This window comes from Leucoraja erinacea, unplaced genomic scaffold (assembly GCF_028641065.1).
Source record: "Leucoraja erinacea ecotype New England unplaced genomic scaffold, Leri_hhj_1 Leri_143S, whole genome shotgun sequence".
Classification (NCBI taxonomy): domain Eukaryota; kingdom Metazoa; phylum Chordata; class Chondrichthyes; order Rajiformes; family Rajidae; genus Leucoraja; species Leucoraja erinaceus.
The window spans coordinates 136,400-155,162 of record NW_026575715.1 but is presented as its reverse complement, the minus strand read 5'-3'; the positions used below and the strand labels follow the sequence as shown (position 1 = coordinate 155,162).

At 47.6% G+C, this 18,763-nt stretch overlaps 1 protein-coding gene across 2 annotated transcripts in view; it reads right to left on the bottom strand.

Moving 5' to 3' along the window:
- Positions 1 to 3,397: 3,397 nt before the first annotated feature.
- Positions 3,398 to 18,763, bottom strand: part of LOC129715828 (tubulin alpha-1D chain) — a 103,998-nt gene continuing 88,632 nt past the window's right edge. Inside the window, exons 1-4 of one of the 2 annotated variants that reach the window (XM_055665699.1) lie at positions 17,520 to 17,834; positions 10,313 to 10,535; positions 7,845 to 7,993; positions 3,398 to 4,810 (exon numbers count right to left, since the gene is read on the bottom strand). In XM_055665699.1, the coding sequence (XP_055521674.1) occupies positions 3,827 to 4,810; positions 7,845 to 7,993; positions 10,313 to 10,535; positions 17,520 to 17,522 (1,359 nt within the window). In that variant the 5' untranslated portion in view covers positions 17,523 to 17,834 and the 3' untranslated portion in view covers positions 3,398 to 3,826. Of the gene's footprint in view, positions 4,811 to 7,844; positions 7,994 to 10,312; positions 10,536 to 17,519; positions 17,835 to 18,763 lie in introns of those variants that run through there. The other variant, XM_055665700.1, reaches the window with a different exon arrangement.

Below are 18,763 nucleotides of genomic sequence, written 5' to 3'. Positions count from 1 at the left end.
GTACCTCACCCTTACCTAAACTAACCCCATTGAGATAATAATCTGCCCCCTTGTTTTTGCTGCCAAAGTGGATAACCTCACATTTATCTATGTTACACTGCATCTGCCATGCATCTTTCTGCCCACTCACTCAACCTGTCCAGGTCACCCTGCAACCTTCTAACATCCTCTTCACACGCTGCCACCCAACTTTGTGTCATCCGCAAACTTGCTAGTGTTGCTCCTAATGCCCTCTTCCAAATCATTAATATATATGCTATTTAAGAAGGAACTGCAGATGCTGGAAAATCAAAGGTACACAAAAATGCTGGAGAAACTCAGCGGGTGCAGCAGCATCTATGGAGCGAAGGAAATAGACAATGTTTCGGGCCGAAACCCTTCTTCAGACTGATGGGGAGAGATGGTAATCAGTTGCGGCGCCAATTTAAACATGTGAAGAATTAAATAAAATACCAGAGCAAAAGGAGCCTACAGACGTTTGGTTATTGAGTAAAACTACTGTGTTCGTGGAAAAAAAAGCTGTTTTTAGAATAGAATAGAATAGAATAGTTTCTTTATTGTCATTGTAACATGAACCATGTACAACGAAATTTAAAATGTCAGCCAGTCAGTGCAGCATTCAAACATTTCTAAAAGCTAACGATACATGTCTGGCTGCGGTGGCTTTGACAGTCGGAGTCGCCTTGCAGAGGGAGGTGCCTCAAAATGTTTGTGGCCGGCGTGAGGGGTCAGAGATGATCTTACCCGCATGCTTACTGGCCCTTGCAGTGTACAGTTCGTCGATGGGCTCGACCAACTGTACTGGTTCAATGTGCAATCAGCAATCGCTGAGCAGGTTGGTTAATGCTCCATATCTGCTCATTTTGCATTAACCAACCAGATCTCCCGGTGGCAATTCATGCCTTTGCAGACACCTTGCATCCTCCAGATACTGGCAGTTTCAGGTTTAGGTTTATTGTTGTCATGCGTATTGTGGTACAGTGGATAAAAAATGTTTTGCATGCTATTGATATTTAGTTCATGTTCATACGTTATATAGGATCAGAATTAGCCTATCCGGCCCATCAAGTCAGCTCTGTCGTTCAATCATGGCTGATCTATCTTTCCCTCTCAACCCCATTTTCCTGCCTTCTCTCCTTAACCTCTGACAACCATTATACACATAATGAATTTATTAGGTAGACAAAAGTGCTGCAGAAACTCAGCGGGTGCGGCAGTATCTATGGAGCGAAGGAAATAAGCAACGTTTCGGGCCAAAACCCTTCTTCAGACTGATGTAGGGTGGGGTGGGGGGGGGAGAAGAAAGGAGAAAGGAAGAGGAGGAGCCCGAGGGCTGAGGGAGAGCTGAGAAGGGGAGGAGACAGCAAGGGCTACCGGAAATTGGAGAAGTCAATGTTTATGCCGCTAGGGTGCAAACTGCCCAAGCGGAATATGAGGTGCTGCTCCTCCAATTTCCAGTGGTGCTTACTCTGGCCATGGAGGAGGCCCAGGACAGAGAGGTTGGATTTGGAATGGGAGGGGGAGTTGAAGTGCTGAGCCACCGAGAGATCAGGTTGGTTAATGCGGACCGAGCGGAGGTGTTCGGCGAAACGATCGGCAAGCCTACGCTTGGTCTCACCGATGTAGATGAGCTGACATCTAGAGCAGCGGATGCAATAGATGAGGTTGGAGGAGGTGCAGGTGAACCTCTGTCGTACAAGGGAAAGTGCCCGGGGAGGGGGTGGTGCGGGTGGGAAGGGAAGAATTGACCAGGGAGTTCCGGCGTTCTTTGCGTAAAGCCGACAGAGGGGGAGGTGGGAAGATGTGGCGAGTGGTGGGGTCACGTTGGAGGTGGCGAAACTGACGGAGGACTATTTGTTGTATGTGACGGCTGGTGGGGTGAAAGGTGAGGACTAGGGGGACTCTACCCTTGCTACAAGTGGGGGGATGGGGAGAGAGAGAGCAGTGTTACGGGGTATTGAAGAGACCCTGGTGAGAGCCTCATCTATAGTAGGGGAGGGGAACCCCCGTTCCCTGAGGAATGAGGACATTTCCGATGCCCTGGTGTGGAACACCTCATCCTGGGAGCAGATGCGGCGTAGACAGAGGAATTGGGAGTGGGGGATGGAGTCCTTTCAGGAAGCAGGGTGGGAAGAAGTGTAGTCTAGATAGCCATGGGTCAGTTGGTTTATAGTGGATGTCAGTCAGAATTCTATCACCTGCGATGGAGATAGTGAGGTAAAGAAATGGTAGGGAAGTGTCGGAAATGGTCCAGGTGTATTTGAGTGTTTAGTTTAGAGATAGAGCATGTAAACAGGCCCTTCGGCCCACCGAGTCCGCGCGGCCCAGCGGTCCCCGCTCATTAAGGACAATGTACAATGTTACCAAGTCAATTAACCTATAAACCTGTACGTCTTTGGAGAGTGGGATGAAACCGGAGCACCCGGAGAAATCTCGCACAGGTCAGGGGGGGAACATACAGACTCCGTACAGACAAGCACCCGTGGTCAGGATCAAACCGGACTCTCTGGCGCTGTGAGGCAGCAATTCTACCTCTGCACCATCCGATATGGATGATAATGTTGTAATTTGATGATTGATTGCTTGATGTTTGCAAACTGCTCGGCAGTTTTGATCTTTGCAGTACTTTGCAAATGTGATTATGGAATCAAAGCTCCTTGTTTTTTTTATTTTAATTTTTTTTATTTGTATTTTTATTAGAAGCAATGTACTGTAGTATAGACCGCGGCATATGACAAAATACATTTAATGTACATCTTCTATTTTAAATTTAACAAGAGAGAAGTAGAACAAGAGAGAAAGAGCGAGAAAGAGAGAAAGTCAAAGAGATAGTGATGTGTAAACCCCTAGACTACCAGATAGTGCAGCCCAGGAGTGAATGAGTAAAAAAAAGCCTAAGGAAAAGAAGACAAAAACCAAAAATAAAAAAAGAGATCCTTATGTGTTGATATACCTGCTTCATTTCTCACCACACCCATCACCCTGTCCGTGAATCGGTTTAATTCCAGAATTGTGTTGCACCATACTATACTTGTAATGAATCAATGAAAGGAGACCGTGTCTTTAAAAATTGCTCTGATTTTCCTGCTAAGACGAGTCTCATATCTTCAAGATGTAGCGTCTCGGACATGCTTGTGATCCACATTTTAAGCGTTGGGGTGGGTACGTTTTTCCAAAATTTAACGACAGGTTTTTTTGCCATCATCAAGCCGTAGTTAAGGAAACGTCTTTGAAATATTGATAGCTCAGAGCAGGCTCCCTTGTTCCTTGTTAAGGGGGGGGGGGAAAGGATATTGAAGCATTAAAGAAAAATGGAGTTGAGAGTCGAATGAATCATAAACTAAACGGCGATTTTTCCTGCTCCCCCCTCAAATGTAAATGTCACAGACACATCACAGAATATCAACAACATTTTATTTTGTTCGTTTGCTGTACATATAACCACACATTCCGACAATGCAATATTATTTTATTGCCATCTACACAGTTGTGATTAAACTAGATAGTCTCAATATACTGCACGAGCAATGAACAATTTTGTGTTGACAATAGACAATAGGTGCAGGAGTAGGCCATTCGGCCCTTCGAGCCAGCACCGCCATTCAATATGATCATGACTGATCAAGTTGTTGTTAAGATTGGTATCGGTGCAGCTTGCAATAGAAAAAGTCAAGAAATTAGAAAGGACAGGTTCAGACCAACTTTCATTGCCTTTTATGCTTCATGTATTTTAAGAATGCCAGAGATTAAAGATGTCTTCCTTCATAGTTTACGTTGAATCATATATCATCCCATATTTATCACCATCTGGACTACTTTCTGCAGACTAATATTCCTCTCCTTCTTCTGCCTCACCTTCCCCATCTATAGTCTCAGTGCCAACTTCCTCGTAATCCTTCTCCAAGGCTGCCATGTCTTCACGGGCCTCAGAGAACTCTCCCTCCTCCATTCCCTCCCCCACGTACCAATGCACGAAGGCGCGCTTGGCGTACATCAGGTCAAACTTGTGGTCGAGCCGTGCCCAAGCCTCAGCGATGGCAGTGGTGTTGCTCAGCATACACACTGCACGCTGCACCTTGGCCAGGTCGCCACCGGGCACCACAGTGGGAGGCTGGTAGTTGATGCCAACCTTGAACCCAGTCGGGCACCAGTCCACAAACTGGATGGTACGTTTGGTCTTAATGGTGGCGATGGCAGCATTGACGTCTTTCGGCACCACGTCACCGCGGTAAAGCAGACAACAAGCCATGTACTTGCCATGGCGAGGGTCACACTTGACCATCTGGTTGGCCGGCTCAAAGCAGGAATTTGTAATTTCAGACACAGACAGTTGTTCGTGGTAAGCCTTCTCGGCCGAGATGACCGGGGCGTAGGTGGCTAGAGGGAAGTGGATGCGCGGGTATGGGACTAAGTTGGTCTGGAACTCTGTCAGATCAACATTCAAGGCACCATCAAAGCGAAGGGAGGCCGTGATGGAGGACACAATCTGACCAATGAGCCGATTCAAATTGGTGTATGTTGGTCGCTCAATGTCCAGGTTTCTGCGGCAGATATCGTAGATGGCTTCATTGTCCACCATGAAGGCGCAGTCTGAGTGCTCCAGGGTGGTGTGGGTGGTCAGGATGGAGTTGTAGGGCTCCACCACTGCGGTGGAGATCTGAGGAGCCGGGTAGATGGAGAACTCCAGCTTGGACTTCTTGCCATAATCTACAGACAGACGTTCCATCAGCAGGGAAGTGAATCCGGAGCCGGTGCCTCCACCAAAGCTGTGGAAGATGAGGAAACCCTGGAGTCCTGTACACTGGTCAGCCTGTGGACAAAACACATAGGCTTAGCTACATTGTGGGAAATGAAGGATATATGAGTGGAGACATCCTTAATATTACATTGAATACCTGAAACAAAGCGTGCGACTGAAAGTCAAATCAGGTTAGCAAGATAGGCTAAAAGATAGCCAAAAATAAGCCAAGGTAGCCTAAACGAGGGAAGTGCAGATGCTGGTTTAAACCGAAGATAGACACAAAACGGCTGGTGTAACTCAGTGGGGCAGGCAGCATCTGTGGAGAGAAGGAATGGGTGACATCTCGGGTTGAGACCCTTTTTCAAACTGATGTTTCGGGTCGAGACCCTTCTTCAGACTCAAGAAGCGTCTCATAGAAACATAGAAATTAGGTGCAGGAGTAGGCTATTCGGCCCTTCAAGCCTGCACCGCCATTCAATATGATCATGGCTGATCATCCAACTCAGTATCCCGTACCTGCCTTCTATTCATACCCTCTGATCCCCTTAGCCACAAGGGCCACATCTAACTCCCTTTTAAATATAAATCTCGACCCAAAACGTCACCCATTCCTTCTCACCATCGCCCGGTGGGGTAACAACATCGGAGGCCTGGATCGCCTCAGCGCAGAGGGAGAATAAGGAGGGAAGAGACAGTGACTTTAAGACTTTTGCCTCCATCACAGTGAGGAGGTGCCTGGTGAACTCACTGTGGTGAATGTTAATTTGTGTTTATTGTGTGTTTTGTTATTTATTATTATATGTATGACTACAGGCAACAAAATTTCTGAATGACAAATAAAGGAATCTAATCTAATCTAAAAAACAGAGATGCTGCCTGTCCCGCTGAGTTACTCCAGCATTTTGTGTCTAAGACTAAAAGATAGACACAAAATGCACACTCTCGTTAGACTTTAGAGATACAGCGCGGAAACAGGCATTTTGGCCCACTGAGAATGGGCTGACCAGCGATTCCCCAACACTAACATTATCCTACACACTAGGGACAATTTATAATTTTTACCGAAGCCAATTAACCCACAAAACTGCATGTCGTTGGAGCATGGGAGGAAACCGAAGCACCTGGAGAAAACCCACGTGGTCACAGGGAAAAGGTATAAACTCCGTACAGACAAGCACCTGTAGTCGGGATTGGACTCGGGTCTCTGGCATTTAGATAGCTGCTCTACTGCCTGACCACTGTGTGTAAACTACATTTTCTCTTCCAACTTTATGGCTATACACTCAAGTATTGACAATTGCACCCTGGCTTCAGTTATCTATAACTTTCATAATGTTATATGAACTTCTATCGTCCTCCTCGTTTGGACCTTGTGCGATCTGCACTCAAAACTCTTAAACGCATCTGGACTTCCATCCTTGCTGAAATTTGGAACTGTAATGTGTAATCATTTTTTAAAAAACTTAATATAAAACATTGCCGCTCTCCTTCACCATTTTGCCTTAATATAGCGCCTATGCACCTATCCCCCCCCCCTCTCCCTGTTTTTGTTTTCTGTTTCGTATGTTGACTAGCTGCTTTTAATCCATTGTCTTATGGTATAAATGGATCTGTCATCTACTAAAAAAAAATCTGCCTTGCAAATCTACTTTAAAACATTGCCGCTCTCACCTTAAACTATGACTGGCGTATTTGATATTTCCATCTTAGGGTAAAAGATCTGTCATTATGCCTCTCATAATTTGATATACTTCTATTAGTTCTTCCCTTGGTATCCGAGGCTCCAGAGATTTAAGGCATCCCACCTCTCCTTATACCCTATAAGACTCTACATTGAAGAATGTCTGAAGAAGGGTTTCGGCCCGAAACGTCGCCTATTCCCTTCGCTCCATAGATGCTGCTGCACCCGCTGAGTTTCTCCAGCACTTTTGTCTACCTACGATTTTCCAGCATCTGCAGTTCCTTCTTGAACAAGCCTCTACATTGTTCTTGTTATGAATAGAATTATAGAAAATAGGTGCAGGAGTAGGCCATTCGGCCCTTTGAGCCGGCACTGCCATTCAATATGATCATGGCTGATCATCCAAAATCAGTACCCCGTTCCGTCTTTTTCCCCCATATCCCTTGATTCCCTTAGCCCTACGAGCTAAATCTAACTCTCTCTTGAAAACATCCAGTGAATTGATCTCCACTGCCTTCTGTGGCAGAGAATTCCACAGATTCACAACACTCTGGATGAAAAAGATTTTCCTCAGCTTAGTCCTAAATGGCCTACCCCTTATTGAGCTAGATAGGGCTCTTAAAGATAGCGGAGTCACGGGATATGGGGAGAAGGCAGGAATGGGGTACTGATTGAATTTAGAATAAAGGGGAGGTCATTTAAGACTGAGGTGAGAAAAAACTTTTTCACCCAGAGAGTTGTGAATTTATGGAATTCCCTGCTACAGAGGGCAGTGGAGGCCAAGTCACTGGATGGATTTAAGAGAGAGTTAGATAGAGCTCTAGTGGCTAGTGTATTCAAGGGATAGGGGGAGAAGGCAGGCACAGGTTATTGATAGGGGATGATCAGCCATGATCACATTGAATGGCGGTGCTGGATCCAAGGGCCGAATGGCCTCCTCCTGCACCTATTTTCTATGATTCTATGTTTCTATGATTGGGGATGATCAGCCATGATCACATTGAATGTCGGTGCTGGCTCGAAGGGCCGAATGGCCTACTCCTGCACCTATTGTCTATTGTCTGTCTTATTGTGTGACCCCTGCTTCTGGACTTCCCCCAACATCGGGAACAATTTTCCTGCATCTAGCCTCTAAGGGGGTTCATGACAGAAGCCTTCTAGTGACGATCCCCGGAAATGACGACACGATGCACTTTGTGAAGCGCCGGGCGCCCAATTCTGTCAACATGTTGGACGACGACAGAAGCCAACCAACAGCGAGCTCTGCGTCGTCTGACACACTAGTGAACGAATCCTCTAAGAATTTTATATGTTTCTATAAGATCCCCTCTCATCCTTCTAAAGGGGCAACCTATCAAGTGCAATATTAGCGCAAGCGTTTAAGTATTTCATGAACCCTATTCTCATTCTGTCCTCTCTCACCAGCTTGCGAAGTCTATCCAGAACCAGGTCGATCAGCTCCTTGCCAATGGTGTAGTGCCCACGGGCATAGTTGTTGGCGGCATCTTCCTTGCCGGTGATGAGCTGCTCGGGGTGGAACAGCTGCCGATAGGTGCCAGTGCGGACCTCATCTGGAATGCAGGATTGCAAGCTGTACTTAAGGAAGATTATACGCAATAAATCAAATTAGCAGATGACACAAAGCTGGGTGGCAGTGTGAACTGTGAGGAGGATGCTATGAGAATGCAGGGTGACTTGGGATAGGTTGGGGGAGTGGGCAGATGCATGGCAGATGAAGTTTAATGCGGGTAAATGTGAGGTTATCCACTTTGGTAGCAAAAACAGGAAGGCAGATTACTATCTAAATGGCGTCAAGTTGGGAAAAGGGGAAGTACAAAGGGATCTGGGGGTCCTTGTACATCATTCTATGAAAGTAAGCGTGCAGGTACAGCAGGCAGTGAAGAAAGCGAATAGCATGTTGGCCTTTATAACAAGAGGAATCGAATATAGGACCAAAGAGGTCCTTCTGCAGTTGTGCAGAGCCCTCGTGAGACCACACCTGGAGTATTGTGTGCAATTTTGGTCTCCATATTTGAGGAAGGACATTCTTGTTACTGAGGAAGTGCAGTGTAGGTTCACCAGGTTAATTCCCGGGATAGCGGGACTGTCATATGCTGAGAGAATGGAGCAGCTGGGCTTGTATACTCTGGAATTTAGAAGGATGAGAGGCGATCTTATTGAAACATTTAACATCATTCAGGGTTTGGACACGCTAGAGGCAGGAAACATATTCCCGATGTTGGGGGAGTCCAGAACCAGGGGCCACAGTTTAAGAATAAGGGGTAAGCCGTTTAGACCGGAGATGAGGAAAAACATTTTCACACAGAGTTGTGAATCTGGAATTCTCTGCCTCAGAGGGCGGTGGAGGCTGTTTCTCTGGATGCTTTCAAGAGAGAGTTTGATAGAACTCTTAAAGATAGCGGAGTCAGGGGATATGGGGAGAAGGCAGGAACGGGGTACTGATTGGGGATGATCAGCCACGATCACACATTGAATGGCGGTGCTGGCTCAAAGGGCTGAATGGTCTCCTTCTGCACCTATTGTCTATTTACTGTTTGCACTTGCACATGGCTCTCTTATTTCCAAATGATAAAGCCTTGGCCCTACCTACATGGAAATTAGAAAGGAGATGAGGAACATTTTTCTCTAGTCTGATGGTGGTGAATCTGTGGAATTGATTGCCACAGACTGCTGAGGAGGCAAAGTCATTGGGTATTAGTAAGGCAGAGAATAAGAGATTCATCATCTGCACATTCGTCAAGAAAAGCGCTTAAAAACATTAAGTATTTCCATTTACTTAATTTCTTATAGATTTTATAAGAGTGAATTTTTATTCTGTTTTAAAAGATTAATGCATTCCAATGAGATATAGGGCATATTTACATCACCGGAAATATCTAGGAAGGAATGGCAGATGTTAGTTTAAATATCGTAATGCGGGCTCATTTGTAAAGAACATAGAAGAGTTCAGCCCACGATGTCCTTGCCAAATATGATGTAATGTCTCTGCCTGGATCTGATCCATATCCCTCCATTCCCTGCATATCCAATAGGCAATAGGTGCAGGAGCAAGCCATTCGGCCGTTCAAGCCAGCACTGCTATTCAATGTGATCATGGCTGATCATCCACAATCAGTACCCCGTTCCTGCCTTCTCCCCATATCTCCTGGCTCCGCTATTTTTAAGAGCCCTATCTAGCTCTCCCTTGAAAGTATCCAGAGAACCGGCCTCCACCGTCCTCTGAGGCAGAGAATTCCGCAGACTCACCACTCTCTGTGAGAAAAAGTGTTTCCTCATCTCCGTTCTAAATGGCTTCCCCCTTATTCTTAAACTGTGTGGCCCCTGGTTCTTTCCCGGGATGGCGGGACTGTCATATGCTGAGAGAATGGAGCAGCTGAGCTTGTACACTATAGAGTTTAGAAGGATGAGAGGGTATCTTATTGAAACATTTAAGATTGTTAAGGGCTTGGACACACTAGAGGCAGGAAACATGTTCCTGATGTTGGGGGAGTTCAGAACCAGGGGCCACAGTTTAAGAATAAGGAGTAGGTCATTTAGAAAGGAGACGAGGAAACACTTTTTCTCACAGTGTGGTGAGTCTGTGGAATTCTCTGCCTCAGAGGGTGGTGGAGGCAGGTTCTCTGGGTACTTTCAAGAGAGAGCTAGATAGGGCTCTTAAAGATAGCGGAGTCTGGGGATATGGGGAGAGGCAGGAACGGGGTACTGATTGGGAATGATCAGCCATGATCACATTGAATGGCGGTGCTGGCTCGAAGGGTCAAATGGCCTCCTCCTCCACCTGTTGTCTTTTGTCTGTTGTCTATTGCGTTTATCCTAAACAAAAAAATAATTCCCTTTTCGTATTATGCTAAGTTTTTCAATGACCTTACCGATCACAGTTGGTTCTAGATCGACAAAGACGGCTCGTGGGACATGCTTCCCCGCTCCAGTCTCACTGAAGAAGGTGTTGAAGGAGTCATCGCCCCCTCCGATGGTCTTGTCACTGGGCATCTGTCCATCGGGCTGGATGCCATGTTCCAGGCAGTACAGCTCCCAGCATGCATTGCCCATCTGGACACCGGCCTGGCCAACATGGATGGAGATACACTCACGCTGTGGGAGAAAAAATGAACAATTGTCAGCGTTTGGAAGTCACAACACATCAGCAAGCCGTTTCACCCCAATAGGTCCAAACCAGCCATTCTCTCACCACACTTCCAGAACCAGGGGGCCACAGTCTATGAGCGCAGATTTTACCAAGTATTTTCAGGATTATTTTACTGGGAGCTGAACAGGTTGTACGGTGCTGAAAAAGGGAGGGAGAAAAAGAGGGAAGTTGTGACTTATTGTTAAGCAAATCTCAAGTAGGTTCACGAGATTGATCCCTGGGATGGCGGGACTGTCATACCTGGGTGTCCTTGTACACCGGTCACTGAAAGTTGGCGTGCAGGTACAGCAGGCAGTGAAGAAAGCTAATGGAATGTTGGCCTTCATAACAAGAGGATTTCAGTATGGGAGTAGAGAGGTTCTTCTGCAGTTGTATAGGGCTCTGGTGAGACCACATCTGGAGTATTGCGTACAGTTTTTGGTCTCCTAATTTGAGGAAGGACATCCTTGTGATTGAGGCAGTGCAGCGTAGCTTCACGAGATTGATTCCTGGGATGGCGGGACTGTCATATGAGGAAAGATTGAAAAGACTAGGCATGTATTCACTGGAGTTTAGAAGGATGAGGAGGGGGGGAGGAACTTATAGAACCATATAAAATTATAAAAGGACTGGACAAGCTAGACGCAGGAATAATGTTCCCAATGTTGGGGCGAGTCCCGAACCAGGGGTCACAGTCTCAGAATAAAGGGGAGGCCATTTGAGACTGAGGTGAGAAAAAAGAGTTGTGAATTTGTGGAATTCCCTGCAGTGGAGGCCAAATCACTGGATGGATTTAAGAGAGAGTTAGATTGAGCTCTTGGAGCTAGTGGAGTCAAGGGATATGGGGAGAAGGCAGGCACGGGTTATTGATTGGGGACGATCAGCCATGATCACAATGAATGGCCGGTGCTGGCTCGAAGGCTCCTCCTGCACCTATTTTATATGTTTCTATGTTTCATCATACCCTTTAGGACAGGCACTGTAAGGCAGCAACTCTACCGCTGAGCCAGTGGCCTTACAGTGCCATGGAGCCAGGATCGATCCCGACGAGGGTTGCTGTCCTCACGGAGCTTGTACCTTTCTCCCCGTGACTGCATTTGTTGTCTCCGGGTGCTCCGGTTTACTCCCACACGCCAAGGACGTACAGGTTTGTAGATTAATTGACTTCTGTACATTTTCCCTAGTGCGTCGGATAGTTTCCGTTTATTGTCACGTTTGCTGAGGCACGGTGCACAAAGCATTGAGGGTTTGTAGGTTTGCGACTTCAGTAAAATTACCGGATTGTCCCTGGTGTGTAGGATAGTGCTCGTGTACGGAGTGATAATAGACAATAGACAATAGGTGCAGGAGTAGGCCATTTGGCCCTTCGAACCATTCAATTTGATCACGGCTGATCATCCCCAATCAGTAGACTTGGTTTATACTCTCTAGAATTTAGGAGATTGAGAGGGGATCTTATAGAAACTTACAAAATTCGTAAGGGGTTGGACAGGCTAAATGCAGGAAGATTGTTCCCGATGTTGGGGAAGTCCAGGACAAGGGGTCACAGCTTAAGGATAAGGGGGAAATCCTTTAAAACCGAGATGAGAAGAACTTTTTTCACACAGAGAGTGGTGAATTTCTGGAACTCTCTGCCGCAGAGGGTAGTCGAGGCCACAGTTCATTGGCTATATTTAAGAGGGAGTTAGATGTGGCCCTTGTGGCTAAGGGGATCAGAGGGTATGGAGAGAAGGCAGGTACGGGATACTGAGTTGGATGATCAGCCATGATCATATTGAATGGCGGTGCAGGCTCGAAGGGCCGAATGGCCTACTCCTGCACCTAATTTCTATGTTTACCCCGTTCCTGCCTTCTCCCCATATCCCCTGACTCCGCTCTCTAGCTCTTTCTTGAAAGCATCCAGAGAACCTGCCTCCACTGCCCTCTGAGGTAGAGAATTCCACAGACTCACCACTCTCTTGTTATTGAGGGAGTGCAGCGTAGGTTTACAAGGTTAATTCCCGGGTTGGCGGGACTGTCATATGCTGAGAGAATGGAGCAGCTGGGTTTGTACACTCTGGAGTTTAGAAGGATAAGAGGGGATCTCATTGAAACATATAAGATTATTAAGGGTTTGGACACGCTGAAGGCAGAAAACAAGTTCCCGATGTTGGGGGAGTCCAGAACCGGGGCCACAGTTTGAGAATAAAGAGTAGGCCATTTAGAACGGAGACGAGGAAACACTTTTCCTCACAGAGAGTGTTGAGTCTGTGGAATTCTCTGCCTCAGAGGGCGGTGGAGGCAGGTTCTCTGGATGCTATCAAGAGAGAGCTAGATAGGGCTCTTGAAGATAGCGGTGTCAGGGGATATGGGGAGAAGGCAGGAACGGGGTACTGATTGGGGATGATCAGCCATGATCAGATTGAATGGCGGTGCTGGCTCGAAGGGCCGAATGGCCTCTACTCCTGCACCTATTGTCTATTGTCTATTGTATGGCTGTATGGCGACTACAAATTTCACTATACCAATTGGTACATGTGACAAATAAATGTATCTTGTATGTTATGTGTATCGACTGTGGGATTTAGCAGGCAAGCCTTTCTCTTGCAGTCGCAGTCGTTTTTCACAGCGGTTAATGCTGTATGTCGGGTAAAGCAAATCATTTGAAATGCGCAGTGGCACATTAGTGACGCGGTGGCGATACCAACAGCAGAAGCGGACTCCCTTGTGGAATACTGATAGCAGTCCGCTTGGAAGGGATGTATTGGAGCTATAACAAACAAGCAGCAGCCCAGTGGACTGCGAAGATTCCTTGCTTCCTTTTTGAATGGAGGCAAAGTATCCATCCGTAGTATGGCTGACTTCATCGTAACATAGCAACAGCTGTGGAAAACAGAGATCTTTGGCATTACCCCAACGTTCTCTGGACTCATTTCTAATAGCCACGCTCTCCCTGCTTTGCTAAGCTATGTGTCTAGCCGTCATGGGTTCTAGGGGCAGAATGAGGCCACTCGGCCCATCAAGTCCAATCTGCGATTCATTTGAGAAGATCTGGGAAAAATGGACCGTTTATTTGAGCCATGACACCAATTAGATAAATGCCGAGCTAGATATGGGAGGATTGCGTTATATAGAACTAGATGGTATGTTCGTATGAATATTGAAATATCTCCAGATAACTAATCAATGTAATGTTTTTTTCTTTTTTTAATTTGGTAAGTGAACCACACGGTCTTATTCCAATTTTTTTAATTTATTTACTTTTTTTTTCCCCCCTATCTACTTATTTTTTTATTTTGAATGCTGTTTTTCTTACTTTGTTTTATTTATGATGATGGTGTTGCACTGTTTTGTATATATCTCTTAAAAATCAATAAAAATTGAAGTGGAAAAAAAGGCCAATCTGCGATTCAATCATGGCTAATCTATCTTTCCCTCTCTCAACCCCATTCTCCTCCCCATAAACCCCTCGCTGTAGATGCTGCCTGACCCTCTGAGCTACTACAGCACTCTGTGTCTCCTTTTATAAACCAGCATTCACTATGGTTGCTTGTTTCTATCTAGTCTCCCGAGCAACGAGTCTCCGTGGCGATGAACAACCACAGTTGTGGCACAGGAACTCCTAGACAACAACAGAAGATGCTTGTAACATTGAGACTCCATGAGCTGCAGCACTCGGATAGAGAAACAGTCTGTGGAATTCTCTGCCTCAGAGGGCGGTGGAGGCAGGTTCTCTGGATGCTTTCAAGAGAGAGCTAGATGGGGCTCTTAAAAAGAGCGGAGTCAGGGGATATGGGGAGAAGGCAGGAACGGGGTACTGATTGGGGATGATCAGCCATGATCACATTGAATGGCGGTGCTGCCTCGAAGGGACAAATGGCCTACTCCTGCACCTGTTGTCTATTGTCTATTGTCTAATGACATATGTAGACTTTAGCAATACAGCATGGAAACAGGCCCTTCAGCCCACCGAGGTCGCGCTGACCAGCGATCACCCCGTACACTTGCACCCTCAATGCTTTGCACTGCACCTCAGTAAACGTGGCAACTATGGAAATGTACAGAAGCCAATTCACCTACAAACCTGCACGTCTTTGGAGTGTGGAAGTGGAAGGAAAATCCAGAGCACCCAGAGAAATCCCACGTGGTCACGGGGAGAACGTACAAACCCTGTACAGACAGCACCCATAGTCAGGATCGAACCAAGGTCTCTGGCGCTGTGAGGCAGAGGCTCTACTGCTGCGCCACCGTGTCGCCCCCAACAGAATCACGGTGGCGCAGCGGTAGTGTTGCTGCCTTACAGCGAATGCAGCGCCCGAGACCCGGGTTCGATCCCGACTACGGGTGCTGTCTGTACGGAGTTTGTACCTTCTCCCCGTGACCTGCATGGGTTTTCTCCGAGGTCCTCGGCTTCCTCCCAGACGTGCAGGTTTGTAGGTTAATTGGCTTGGTAAATGTAAAAATTGTCCCTAGTGAGTGTAGGATGGTGCTAATGTGTGGGGATTCCTGGTCAGCGCGGACCCGGTGGGCCGAAGGGCCTGTTTCCGCGCCGTATCTCTAAACTAAACTAAACTAAACAGTGTTTAAGAAAGAACTGCAGATGCTGGAAAAATTGAAGGTGGACAAAAATGCTGGAGAAACTCGGCGGGTGCAGCAGCATCTATGGAGCAAAGGAAATAGGCAACTTTTCGGGCCAAAACCCTTCTTTAGACCTCTTCCTTCGCTCCATAGATGCTGCCTCACCCGCTCAGCTAAGCTAAACAGTGTATCAGAGGCTACGGTTCTCAATGAGTGAAATACATCCTGACATAGAAACAGAGAAACATAGAGAATAGGTGCAGAATTAGGCCATTTGGCCCTTCGAGCCTGCACCACCATTCAATATGATCATATCTGATCATCCAACTCAGTATCCTGTACCTGCCTTCTCTCCATACCCCCTGATCCCTTTAGCCACAAGGGCCACATCTAACTCCCTCTTAAATATAGCCAATGAACTGTGGCCTCAACTACCTTCTGTGGCAGAGAATTCCACAGATTCACCACTCTCTGTGTGAAAAATGTTTTTCTCATCGCAGTCCTAAAAGACTTCCCCCTTATCCTTAACTGTGACCCCTTGTTCGGGACTTCCCCAACATCAGGAACAATCGTAGAAACATAGAAATCAGGTGCAGGAGTAGGCCATTCGGCCCTTCGAGCCTGCACCGCCATTCAATATGATCATATCTGATCATCCAACTCAGTATCCCGTACCTGCCTTCTCTCCATACCCCCTGATCCCCTTAGCCACAAGGGCCAATCTTCCTGCATCTAGCCTGTCCAACCCCTGAAGGATTTTGTACGTTTCTATAAGATCCCCCCTCAAACTTCTAAATTCTAAATTCTGAGGTTACGGGTCTTGCAGAAGTTTCCAGCTGAAAATCCCTATGTCCACAAGCCCCTCTCCCCACTCCTTCCTGCTTCCATCACACAACACATTGTGATATCTGATGTGGGATGACTTGTCAGGCAAGCCAAACACTTTAAATTATGCATGTTGCATATAACTCAGCGCCTACTCCTGGACATTCCATCTCCCAGACAAAGGTTACTTGAATTAAACACTCTAATTTTTACATTGCCAACCCTATGAGTATCGTCTCCTTCAGCCCTACAACCCTCAACGATCTTGACCTCTTCATCCCTTCCAATCCTGGCCTCACCAACAATGGCCACTTGTCATGAACTATGTAGGTCCCAAACACTGTCATTCCATGATCCCTCTCCCTCTCTCTCTCTCTTCCCCCTCTCCACCCCCCCTCCCCCTCTCTACCCCCCTCCCCCTCTCTATCCCCCCCCCCTCCCCCCCTCTATCACCCCCTCCCCCTCTCTATCTCTATCTCCCCCTCTCTCTCTCTCCCCCTCCCCCTCTATCTCCCCCTCTCTCTCCCCCCTCCTCCCCCCCACCATCTCCCCCCCCCCTCTCTATCTTCTATCACCCTTCCCCCCCCCCCCCTCACTTTTTCCTTCTTCTTTTTCTCTTTTCTTTTTTCTCTCCGTCTCTCCTCCCTCCCCCCCCTCTATCTCCCTCCCCCTCCCCCCTCTCTCTCTCCCCCACCCCCTCTCTTTCCTCCCCCCCTCTCTCTATCCCCTACCCCTCTCTATCCTCTCCCTCCCCCCCCTCTATCTCCCCCTCCCCCTCTCCACCCCCCCCCTCCCCCTCTCTATCCCCTCCCCCTCCTCCCCCTCTCCCTCTCTTTCCTCCCCGCCTCTATCTTCCCCCTCCCCCTCTCTATCACCCCCCCCCACCTCCACCTCTCTCTATCCTCCCCCTCCCCCGCCTCTATCTCCCCCTCCCCTCTCCTCTATCTTCCCCTCCCCTCTCTCCACCTCTCCTCCTCCACCTCCTCCCCTCCTCCACCCTCAACCTCTCCCCTCCACCTCCTCTCTCCCCTCCCCCTCTCCTCTCTCCCCCCCCTCTCTATCTCCCCCTCCCCCTCTTTCTCTCCCCCCCCTCCCCCCTCCTCCCTCTTGCCGTATCTCTTTCTCTCCTCCCTCACCCTCTCTACCTCTCTCCCCTTTCCTCTCCCCCTCTCTCTCTAACTATCTCATGCTTTCCTCTCCCCCTCCCTCGCTCTCTCTACCTCCTCTCTCTTGTTCTCCCCCCCCTCTCTTTCTTATTCTCTACACCCTTGTCTCGCTCTCCCGTCTCTCTTTCTCCTCTCATCTCTCTCTCTCTCTCTCTCTCTCTCTCTCTCTCTCTCTCTCTCTCTCTCTTTGTATACGTCTTTTTATAACACACAGTTTAAAAATGAAATGTTGTCGACCAAAATCTTCATCCTCTCCCCTTGTGCAGCTCAGTGTAGATATTTTGTGAACAGCCAATGCTTCTCTCCAGAGATGTTGCCTGTCTCGCTGAGTTACTGCAGCTTTTTTGTGTCTGTCCACATTGCAAGGAGCAGAGTACCCATGGATAAAGCCAGAACACTCACCATGGCTAAGGATCTCCCACAGTGCGACTTTAAGGAATCGACCGAGAAGATCTATCAGCAGACTGAAGTCTGTCTCTGCCCGCGGATTTATAGAGAAGAAGTGACAAAGGGTTGTGATGGGAAGCCGGGGAGGTTTGTTGGTAGCAACCGGGTAAATGAGGTACGATTGCTTTTCACTATCAGCTTTGCCCAGGAGACCAGCGTTCAAGTTACCAACTCGGTCTCCAACGTAACACACCCCCACAGACTCCCAGGCTGCCAAGAGGGCTGACTTACTAGTGAGGAGAGGTTAATGAAACGCCGTAATCAAAGTCACCGAAACTGGTCAACCGCATGGCGGTTCTATTGTGCTGCTGCCCCACCTACATCCCAAGCAGTCAGTTTGCTTGGAGACCGTTTACTTGCAGCTTGTATTTCATGCCCTTTCGCACACCATCGGTGTTGGCTGTCTTAACCCTTTGTGTGAAACAGGGACAGTGCATGAATTGTTTAAGAAGGAACTGCAGATGCTGGGAAATCGAAGGTGGACAAAAATGCTGGAGAAACTCAGCGGGTGCAGCAGCATCTATGGAGCGAAGGAAATAGGCAACGTTTCGGGCCGAAACCCGTAAGGGTTTCGGCCCAAAACGTTGCCTATTTCCAGAAGGATTTCGGCCCGAAACGTTGCCTATTTCCGTTGCTCCATAGATGCTGCTGCACCCGCTGAGTTTCTCCGGTAAGGGTTTCGGCCCAAAACGTTGCCTATTTCCAGAAGGATTTCAGGCCCGAAACGTTGCCTATTTCCTTCGCTCCATAGATGCTGCTGCACCCGCCGAGTTTCTCCAGCATTTTTGTCTACAGTGTAGGAATTACTGGCAGATAAACATGCTGGAGAAACTCAGCAGGCGAGGCGGCATCTAATGGAGCGAAGGAAATAGGTGATCTTTCGGGTCGAGACCCTTCTTCTCCCCCCCTTGGCTTGTACTCACTGGAGTTTAGAAGGACGAGGTGGCATTTTATAGAAACATATAAAATGATAAAAGGACTGGACAAGCTAGATGCAGGGAAAATGTTCCCAATGTTGGGCGAGCCCAGAACCAGGGGCCACACAGTCTTAGAATAAAGGGGAGGTCATTTAAGACTGATTCAGAGTCGAGAGAACATTGGGAAATGATCACCAATGTGTTCAGAACCCAAGTCCTCGAATTGACCGTGTCACTCTCCATCCTAACGCAGAATTCCACCATATTATGGTCACCCTTGCC